Here is a 10,595-nt window from a genome sequence, read left to right as displayed (position 1 = left end):
GACAATAATGTAACAAACAGGGGGGGATGTAATACAGAGTGGAAAAGGTGGATTGAACCAGAGACCTTCAGGGGTGTTACCATACAGACACACCAACATGTTAATTTTCAAGCACAGTGCTAGGTCATGATTAGTAATGGGACAGGCGAGCATGTATTGTACTGTACGTACCAGAGCTGTCCTTTTCTGCTTGGTGCTGTCTCACAGAGGAAGCTCCACTCATCATCAGCAGCTCAGACCACAGCTCTGCCGGCTCCTCAAATACCAACAGGACCCGCAGGGCCTTAAACGGGCTGCAGCGCGGATGCCTGATCAAAATAAACAAAAGCACATGCATTTCCCTCAGCACCAGGACCAGATTCATTCTTGAAGTGTTTTGTTCACTTTGAATGCATGACTGTTGTGTTGCACTCTATAGCCACCGTGGTTATTTGTTTTGACCTGCTGGTCATCTAGGAACGGTTCAACATCTGGCACAAGTACTCTTTAAAATCTCCACCTGGTACATCCAGAAGAGGACTGGCCACCCCTCAGAGCCTGGTTTCTTCATAGGTTCCTGCCTTTCCAGGAAGTTTTTCCTAGCCACTGTGCTTGTGCATTGCTTGCTCTTAGGGGTTTTAGGCTGGGTATCTGTAAAGCACTTTGTGACAACTGCTATTGTTAAAAGGGTTTTATAAAATGTGTTTGATTGATAGACTGTGGATGCCATTATAATAGTATACTACCATTGTTTACATTTGTATCACTTGAGAGGGCTGACTTAAAGTGTCTGCATTAATATTCCTATGTGATAGGGACAGGTGTAGTCTGACAATTTTTGGATATAAACAACTACAATCCCCACCATTCCACTATGCGCTCGTCAGGGCCCACTCCGGCGGGCAGCAGGTAGTTCCTGTAGTTGAGCAGCTTGCCCTCCTTGCAACAGTCCCTCACCCAGATGTGAGACACACACGGCACACCACTGGCCACACACAGCAGGTACTTCCTGGTTCGGCTATGCTGGTCGGTGATCAGCAGGCTCTGATAGGCCGCCTTGCACTGCGGAGGGAGGGAATCACAAGAGAGGATACTTCACGATGGGCAATATTAGAAATTGAATATGTAGAATGAAAGCTAAACATTGCATTCTTTTAGTGGAGCAATTGAGGGAAGAACTGCTGAAATGGGTCTTGAACCAGGGACCCCTTGTTTACAGAGCAAGTGCACTACCTCCTGTGACATATAGGTGCAGAGGATGTAGTGCGCCTACATAAAGTAATGCCTCCCTACTGTCGCTTCTCTCTCCATATCCCATGAGAACTGATATGGCTGTAGAAGTGTGCTCATAGAAATAGAATTGCAGTAAAATGAGAGGCTTTGTCCCTTCTAGTAATTCTCTCTCTATGGGTGTTCCATGTCACCTGTTCCTCATTGAAGTCGTGGAGGATGAAGCCTGCTCCGGCCTCCAGCTGGGTCTCAGTGTAGCGTTTGTGATAGGGGGCCGTCTGCACATACTCTATTGGAGGGAAAGGACAACCTAAAACATGTTAGCATACACCATCATAGAGAGATATTTAGATACACCGACATCCTTTTTTGTTTATCTTAAATTAATGAAAACATTTCATTGCGGCTGCACAGACCACTGTGGAAGACCTTTGCCTAAAACTATCCAGATTCCTGGGCAGAATTCTTACTTGAGATCCACACACTAAGTAAAGATTTTCTTGCAAGTTTCCCATTGACATCAATGAATTATTAAAACCAAAGTCTCAAAGTTAGGATTCCGCCGATTTATGAATATCTGTCAAACTTTAATATTGGAATGAACAACAAATTAGAGACCCCATAAGAATTAAAATATAAATGTGGGGCTCCCCCAAAAGGTCAAAGATTTCAATGTTGTGCACCCCCAAAAGACAATGTATAATTTGAACACTGGAATGAACTATCCCTTTAAGAGGTGCTCCACTGTCTGGGACTACACAAGGGTCCCATCCAGAATCGACCCCTAGGCCCTAGGCTTTATGCACGTGGAGATCTGACTGGATTTGAGAGGTGTTTGCAATTTGATAGTACTGTACCTCCACCCTGTCCTCTGATAAGCAATATGGTGAAACTCCATCTGGCCTATACCAATCAAATCCTCTCCCATCTCCACAAGGACGTAGGGTTTAGGGGTAGATTTGGGATTGGACCATAGCCTTCTCACCCTCCTCGCCATCGCTGATTGGCTGGTTGGTCTGGCGGTCGCTCTCTGATGATGCGGTCAGCATGAAGGCAAAGCCCAGGAAGAGAGATGCACTCTGGGGCAGCGGGCCGTGAGTCTCCGCCAGGTCACTATGGTCCCAGGGCAGGTCGGTGCCACTGCCTGAGGTGTTACACACACCAACCCGCTGACCTGTGGAGAGAAATGAATGGATGGACACATACAGACACCCAATCAGAGACACACACACAGAGAGAGAGAGAGAAATAAAAGAGAAATGGAGAGACAACAGAAATTAGAAACCATCAATGAAACAGCTGGAATTGTGTATTTCAAGAGAGAAAATGTCTATGAAGAACAAGAGCTTCATAACAGACTGAGGAAGAACAGGAACACCACCGGTGCAGTAAAACACGAGGCTCAGCCCTTCAAACAACTACAGGAAAACAGGTTTGACTTGACACTTCTCTCAATGTCATGAAACATTGTCTGCCGTCACTCAAAACAAGTTTTTGGGATCCGTGCGTGGTTCAAAGGGGTGAAAGGTTTATGGAAAGACACCCCTCTAAGCAAATATCCAGTGGATAATATAAAAACACACCTTTACCTGTTTCCTTCACACATGTGGACCAACACCAAGTCTATTAGTAGTTATTCACATACCAACTCAGCCTAAGGTCCTCTGTCGCTCCGTTGGTAAAGCATGGCACTTGCAACGCCAGGATAGTGGTTTCAATTCCCAGGACCACCCGTTTTAAAAAATATAGAGATTTTACCTTTATTTAACCAGGCAAGTCAGTTAAGAACAAATTCTTATTTACAATGACGGCCTAGGAACAGTGGGTTAACTGCCTTGTTCATGGGCAGAACAACAGATTTTTACCTTGTCAGCTCAGGAATTCAATCTTGCAACCTTTCGGTTACTAGTCCAACACTCTAACCACCAGGCTACCTGCCACATCGTACATAAAATGTATGCAGTATGAACGCACGACTAAGTGGCTTTGGATAAAAGCGTCTGCTAAATGGCATATATTAGTATATTATAAGGAGAGGGTGGTGGTTGCAGTGCACTGTGGCAGTCAAAAATGTCTGTGGGTCTGAATACAAACTCAACGGCTTTATGACTGGTTATATACTGTAATCTCTATAGAGAGATAGCAATACTAAGAATACTCTTTACAGAAAATAATTTCAAATATCCAAATCTTTATTTAAAAATGTTTGTGTTAAAAAAAAAACATAACATTTTCAATGCGTGCCCTGCTCTTAATTACATTCAGAATTAAAAACTACCAATACTGACTAAAACCAATTGTGTTAATAAATAGTTAAAATGTACATTGCAGCAGTCTAAAAATTCTGCACCCCACTGAGACCAATTATGTTAATCAATATAGAAATACATTTCTAGAATGTATAAAATGCCTCCACCTATCCAAACCATCACCAAGGGCTCTCAGTCCACTGTTCTGGGGTCAGGTCTGTATGGTTTGCTCAGTGATCTATGCTCTGAGGTTGAGGTTAGGGCTGTGGCTTAGTGTTAAAAAGACTGGGGTTGAGGTTAGGGCTGTGGAGAGTGTTAGGTTACAGTTGAGAGTTTAGGCTTGGACACAGAGCTTAGGTGTAGGGTCAGGGTTCAGGTATGGTGTCAAGGTTAGGGTGACTAGGTCTCCGTACCGGCTCTGGCTCCCCCTCCCCCTCTGCGGCCTCGCTTAGCCGGAGTCCTGTCCCTGTCCTCAGAGCTGATCAGCTTCCTCTTCCCAGAGGGGCCAGGGGTGAGGGGGCTGGCCCCCCCTGTGATCCCCCTGCGTCTCCTCTTCCCCTCCACCAGGTTATCTGTGGAGGACAGCGCCATAGAATGTACTCATTAGATCTCTACTTCAATCTGTGGGGGCGGGCACAGCAATGTCACACGTCATCACACTTGACACGGAAATGACACTAACATTTAACCCCACTTCTGTTTGATGAAACACTCTAGCAGATTCTTCCTGTATGAAGAAATCACTGTTTTCACAGACACTTGGGAGTCTTTATCAAGCTATGTGAAACGTAGAGATGACTCAACTCAAACTTAAGAGGAGTAATGTAATATATTTCCTTATTGGGCAGTGCTCACATTATACCATTTTAACATTATCATGCCAAGCCAACCCAGACTGTACTGTTTTTATTTAACTGGGTAAGTTGACTGAGAACACATTCTCATTTACAGCAACGACCTGGGGAATAGTTACAGGGGAGAGGAGGGGAGATGAATGAGCCAATTGGAAGCTGGTGATGATTAGGTGGTCATGATGGTATGAGGGCCAGATTGGGAATTTAGCCAGGACACCGGGGTTAACACCGGGGTGGGATCTGGGATCTTTTAGTGACCACAGAGAGTCAGGACACCCGTTTAACGTCCCATCCGAAAGACGGCACCCTACACAGGGCAATGTCCCCAATCACTGCCCTGGGGCATTGGGATATTTTTTATTATTGTTTTAGACCAGAGAAAAGTGTGCCTTCTACTGGCCCTCCAACACCAATTCCAGCAGCATCTGGTCTCCCATCCAGGGACCACCCAGGACCAACCCTGCTTAGCTTCAGAAGGAAGCCAGCAGTGGGATGTAGGGTGGTATGCTACTGTGCTAGGTCCAATCATTTAGTTTCACATGGTCCTTTCCAGAAGAGTTCTAGCAACTATTGTGTTAGCGTAACCAGGCCAGTGCAGTACAGCTCGGCTCAGTGTGGAAAGGGTACTTGTGGTTCTCGCCAGGGCACGGCTATATGGTTCTCACTCAGTCAATCCTCAAAGCTTTGTGGTTGTCTTACCCAGGCTGATGTCAGAGGCCTTGGCCAGGGGTGTGGCGGGCTCGTAGGGCCCCAGGCCGTACTGTTCTCTCAGCCTGTTGCCTTGCTCCATGGTCAGGATGACAGAACTGCGGCTGTACCACTGACTCTCTACAGCTGTAGTGGCTGTAGTCTGGCCCTCCCTCTCTACAGCTGTAGTGGCTGTAGTCTGGCCCTCCCTCTCTACAGCTGTAGTGGCTGTAGTCTGGCCCTCCCTCTCTACAGCTGTAGTGGCTGTAGTCTGGCCCTCCCTCTCTACAGCTGTAGTGGCTGTAGTCTGGCCCTCCCTCTCTACAGCTGTAGTGGCTGTAGTCTGGCCCTCCCTCTCTACAGCTGTAGTGGCTGTAGTCTGGCCCTCCCTCTCTACAGCTGTAGTGGCTGTAGTCTGGCCCTCCCTCTCTACAGCTGTAGTGGCTGTAGTCTGGCCCTCCCTCTCTACAGCTGTAGTGGCTGTAGTCTGGCCCTCCCTCTCTACAGCTGTAGTGGCTGTAGTCTGGCCCTGCTTCTCCACACTGTAGAACAACTCCTCGCCCTCCTTCTTGTAGTCCTTCACTCGACCTGGGGAGACAAGGCAAAGACAGAGAAGGGTTGAAAAGCAGTCAAATTTGCATCATATCGGCTACATGGAGAAAAACAACAGTCAATTGAAGAGAGACTACAGTACACTGATGTTAACACTCCACTGAAGATCCATTACATTTGTAGAGTCAGGATCACCAATGTGCCGGAGCTTCTTTTCCATTTAAAGACAGAAATGGGAAAAGGGCCAACCACATGAAGGGAAATGAGTTTCCAGTGACCTAGGACAGCCTGACCTCTTCTCAGCCTTGAGACTCGAATTGTCTTCTTTTTCTATCCTCCACTCCAAACCCATTCCAACCCCATTCTGTCCTCTCCTGTCCTGCGTCCAGATTCTCCACGTGTTTTCACACTCCCTGTCATGCGTTTAACCATGGGAGAAACTTCCTCTAGTTAATGCTTACACCAAACCAATCATATGCTTTTAAATCCATGTCAGGGATTGTTCAAGTGGAAACTTTGGGAGTGTAAACAATCTGTCCTCTCTCTTCCCCTTCTCATGCTGCGTTCAAAACAACTGGGAACTCTCTGACTTCTGACTTTATTGCTTTCAAAACTACTGGGAATGAGGGGGAAAAAACGAGCTTGGACTGGGAAAAATGGACTTGAACTGTCATTCCAACTCAGGAACTCAGGTCTCTTTCTTGAGCTCCGACTTTCCGACCTGAAGATCACTGACGTCATGATTTGACTTCATATTTTTCAGAGTTCCCAGTTGTTTTGAACGCGGAATCACCTGTGCTGAAGTACTCGTCCTCCAGCAGTGCCGTGACCTCAGTATCCAGGGGGATGGGGTCGCACAGCAGGATGTCCTTGCCCGTGACCTCGCACTCATAGCTGTCATCGAAGAGCAGCCGGTAACGCCCTTCGCCCAGGTCCTTGGTGATGCGGCCTGAGTAGAAGTAGCCGTTGCTGGACCACTTGGCCACCACGCGAAGCCCCACAAAGCTGCTCCCAGCTGGGCTGACTTCATCTTGGGAAGTGGTGGTGAGGAGAGACGTGGAGGAGTGGCTGGGGACCGCTGGGCTCTCTGGGATGCGCGGGGTGGGACACAGGCGGGTGTAGGACTCATCCTCGGAGGAGGACAGGGGTTGGCCGCGGGCATTGGCACGCGGGACGCCGGCACCCCTGAGAGAGTCAATATGACAAAGAGCACCATCAACATTTTGAACATTACAGACAGATATGTTTAGAAACGTTATGTAAAGAATAGATCAGCGTTACTCCTCCAGTGGAACAGACCAGTCATGTTCTATATCCTGTATATTTCTTCCAGTAGTGCTTTAAAGTTTGGGTTCCTTATAGTCAATAAGAAACATACATGTTAGACAGGGACAGCTGTGTTGCATTGAGATGATTAGTGAAAACAGGAAAAGGAGACAGCTGTGTTGCATTGAGATGATTAGTGAAGACAGGAAAAGGAGACAGCTGTGTTGCATTGAGATGATTAGTGAAGACAGGAAAAGGAGACAGCTGTGTTGCATTGAGATGATTAGTGAAGACAGGAATAGGAGACAGCTGTGTTGCATTGAGATGATTAGTGAAGACAGGAAAAGGAGACAGCTGTGTTGCATTGAGATGATTAGTGAAGACAGGAAAAGGAGACAGCTGTGTTGCATTGAGATGATTAGTGAAGACAGGGACAGTTTGGGATTGGAGAGACAGTAACACATACAGTAACACTGGTCTGGAACAAATACCTGCAGTACTGCAGCTCTCTAGAAACAGCAGGATGGAGGATCCTTGTTCTAAAGCTAGGAACCCTAAATTCTCAATTTCTGTACTCGATGCTAAGGTTTCATTAAACTATCTCAGTGTCTCATCTCAGGTTGACTTGTTTTCAAAATGGAAGCCTAAAGGTCGGAAAAAATGTACACACACCTACACATGTTTTAGAACGCTGAATGATGTCGGGAAGCAACCAACTCCCATGCGTCCATGTGTTGCACACCAGTTGACTCGCGTTGCATTACTATTTTGGGAAGGCACAATTGGCTACGTACGTGCTGGCGTGGATGTAGTTGTGTTTGTTCATGCACATAATGTCTGCTTTTGATGATGTCACTAGGTGTTTCTGAAACTCTGACCCACTACAGCTCCAGTGGCCTCCCTAGACAGGGCTCACCTGGACAGGGGTGAGCGGGACGGAGGTCTGCCCCTCCTGGCTCTTCCGCGGGGCGTCAATGGGGTGAAGGCCCGTGACCCATGGAGTCCTTGAACTCTCTCTCCCATGAACTCTGACCCTGCCGTTTGACCCCTGTGTGCCCTCTGCTGCGGCCCACTCCCCCTCCTGGGGCTGCAGACAGAGAGGAGAGGGACAGGGAAGGATGAATCATCCCATAAAAGCTGAACTAAGGTCAGTTTTATGTTTTTCCTCATGATGGTTGAGGTTAGGGTTGGGGGAGGGTTAGCTGATCCTAGATCTATGCCCAGGCCAAGATCTACCAAGAGAAGGACGGTCCGTACAGCAGAAATGGGGTAGCTGATGGACACCCCTATTGTGACCATATGGGTTGGTCCATCTTGGGGAGCAGTTGTGGATAGGGCCTTACCATAGGTGTTGATAGAGGGATCTTAGAATAACTTATCTTGGTGTTGGGTTGGGGGGTTGTGGCGGAGGGGTAGTTAGACAGTGGACAAAGTCAAAGACTGACATATGCATGCATACCTGTCAACACGTAAGAGTGGTTAAAAGCATAGACATAGAATGTCACTTCTAGTAATTCTATTTCTATGGTTAAGAGGGTACTTCGATACTGAACCCTTGTTTTGTATAGGAATTATTTTGTTTCTCTGATGTTTGTGTTGTTGACAGGTGCGAAAATGTGCGTGCGAAGACAACAGAGATTAAGCCCAAGAAATAGTGTTAGAGCATGGATATAGATCATGTTACAGACGACTGAGGGCCACTCATTACAAGAAGGCAGAAGGCAGTCACTAGACGGAAAAGGTCAATTCAGATCAGGAAATTAACTTAATGCATCACTTTTAAAAAATTATAATCCAATTCAAACCCATGTCCATTACAGTACCTGGCAGACTTGGCCCCTCGGCTGGGCGGCATGATAAAGTCGGGGCCCCTCTGGCCAGGGCCCGTGACTATGCTGGTGCCCCCGGAGCTGTGCTGCAGGCTGGAAGCTTTGGAGGACAGAGAGCTGACATCACCCAGGTCACCGGAGGTCATGGAGCTGCCGGTGCGACACGGAGAGATGTCGCTGTCCAACACACGGCTGTCCACCACCGGCTCCTCCGACTCCTGAGGAAGAGAAAGAAGGAACACGCACGCGCACACACAGCAACAGTGAGGCGTAATCAATGACAAAAAGAAAGAGTTGAAAGGTCTATGAGCTAAATGGCTTGGTCCCCACCTCAGTGACCTTACGGTCCACCTCTCTCCCGTCCTCGTAGTACACGTCTGTGATGATGCGTGTGACCGTCGTCCGCACTTCCTGAATGGTCCGCACGTGTCTGCGATGGGCGGGACCAGCAGCTGCCCTCGAGGGTGGGGTCTCTGGCTCGCCCTGTCACACAGAAGGGGGTGGAGTTAACCCTTGACCCTCAAAACGCGTTCTTCACTTACACCTATCAGGGGCTGTATGTATCTCAGAGCAGAAGTGCTGATCTAGGATCAGTTGTGCCTCAGAGATCATAATGAATAAGATTACATGGGCAGGTTGACCTGATCCTAGATCAGCACCCCTGAGACGTTTGATACATTCAGCCCTTGATCTGCTACAAGGTCACTCCAGTTTTATATTCTGTCAGAGATAAAATCATAAAATACAATAAGCAATTGTCAATTTATGAATTTAATTTCAAACAGGACGCCAATCTTGATCTGCTAACCGTTAAGGGGTAGGGGCTAGCAGAAGGGACAATGGTTTGTTTCTGTTATTCGGACATGTTATTATTGTTCCATTTTGACATTGTAAGAAGGACAGGAGGTGTGAGGTAACTAAGGACCCTTACGCTGGCTGCTGGAGACCTGGGGCCAGCCGCTTCAAAACTGGTCTGTTGAGACGCCACTCTCTGACAAAGCTAGAGGGAGAGAGGAGGAAGCAAAAGGACACATGAGACAAGCAAGGTTGGATGAAGAGAGTGTAAGAAAGAGGGAGGGGGACGACAAAACAGCAGGACATGAGACAGGCAAGTTGGATGAAGGGAGTGAGAGAGAAACAACAAAACAGGAGAAGATGAGACAAGCAAGGTTGATGAAAAGAAAGAGAGAACGAGGGAGGGAAATGGCAGTTAGGCTAGAAGAATAACGGACAGGAATCTCATCTCTTTCTATTCCCTTGTAATATGATCAACCATATCCTTAAAGCTAACCCAGTGGCTCTTACCTTACTGGGTGAACTGGGAGAGATGGTGTTGTCAAAGCTTGTCTGCTGGGACACGGCCCTCTGTCTGATGGCAGCGGCTCTGGTGGGTGTGGATGGCTCCGGGGGCCCACACGGCTCTCTGTCACCAGCTGCGGTGCCTTTTTGTGGTGTTTTCACTGCTGGACGGCCTGGGGTGGATGGTTCAGCAGGAGGCTCTCTCTCTCTGAGCCCCAATGGCAACGTATGCTTCACTTCCTGGCGGGGGCTGGAGAGGGGCTCGGATTGGCTGTTGGGGAGGCTGATGCATTCCAGGGAGGGAGAGGGGTTGGAGGGTTTTTGGGAGCTTTTCTGCTGTGAGGGTGAGCTGAACAGTTCCCCTCTGTGAAAGGTGAGAGAGGTATTTCTTTTGTCAATGGCACAATCAACCACTATCATTGTGTTGTGAGCGTTCAAGAGCCAAAATGGCTGCCGTGCATCACCCAGAGGGGCGCTACACATGGATGGGGTGAGTCCCTACACTATAAAGCACTTTCAGGACTAATAGAAATACATGTATGCACATATAAATATACCGTGCCTTCAGAAAGTATTCATATCCCTTAAATTATTCCACATGTTGTGTTACAGCCGGAAATAAAAATGGATAAAATAAATGTGTTTTTTCA

The 10,595-nt window shown here is 47.5% G+C and overlaps 1 protein-coding gene across 15 annotated transcripts in view; it reads right to left on the bottom strand.

The window, feature by feature from the left end:
• Window positions 1-10,595, bottom strand: part of LOC106562517 (TP53-binding protein 1-like) — a 36,476-nt gene that overhangs the window by 604 nt on the left and 25,277 nt on the right. For 9 of the 15 annotated variants that reach the window (XM_082957892.1, XM_082957894.1, XM_082957891.1 and 6 more), the window contains 12 exons: window positions 9,952-10,309; window positions 9,578-9,646; window positions 8,977-9,129; window positions 8,641-8,864; window positions 7,734-7,904; window positions 6,345-6,736; window positions 5,012-5,587; window positions 3,872-4,030; window positions 2,195-2,383; window positions 1,404-1,519; window positions 845-1,041; window positions 172-308 (listed from right to left, as the gene is read on the bottom strand). In XM_082957892.1, coding sequence (XP_082814018.1) covers window positions 172-308; window positions 845-1,041; window positions 1,404-1,519; window positions 2,195-2,383; window positions 3,872-4,030; window positions 5,012-5,587; window positions 6,345-6,736; window positions 7,734-7,904; window positions 8,641-8,864; window positions 8,977-9,129; window positions 9,578-9,646; window positions 9,952-10,309 — 2,741 coding nt within the window. Of the gene's footprint in view, window positions 1-171; window positions 641-844; window positions 1,042-1,403; window positions 1,520-2,194; window positions 2,384-3,871; window positions 4,031-5,011; window positions 5,588-6,344; window positions 6,737-7,733; window positions 7,905-8,640; window positions 8,865-8,976; window positions 9,130-9,577; window positions 9,647-9,951; window positions 10,310-10,595 lie in introns of those variants that run through there. The other 6 variants (XM_045689417.2, XR_006757563.2, XM_045689416.2 and 3 more) reach the window with 6 other exon arrangements.

This window comes from Salmo salar, chromosome 11 (genome assembly GCF_965601325.2).
Source record: "Salmo salar chromosome 11, fSalSal1, whole genome shotgun sequence".
In the NCBI taxonomy this organism is placed as follows: Eukaryota; Metazoa; Chordata; class Actinopteri; order Salmoniformes; family Salmonidae; genus Salmo; species Salmo salar.
This window is presented reverse-complemented; position numbering and strand designations above follow the sequence as displayed.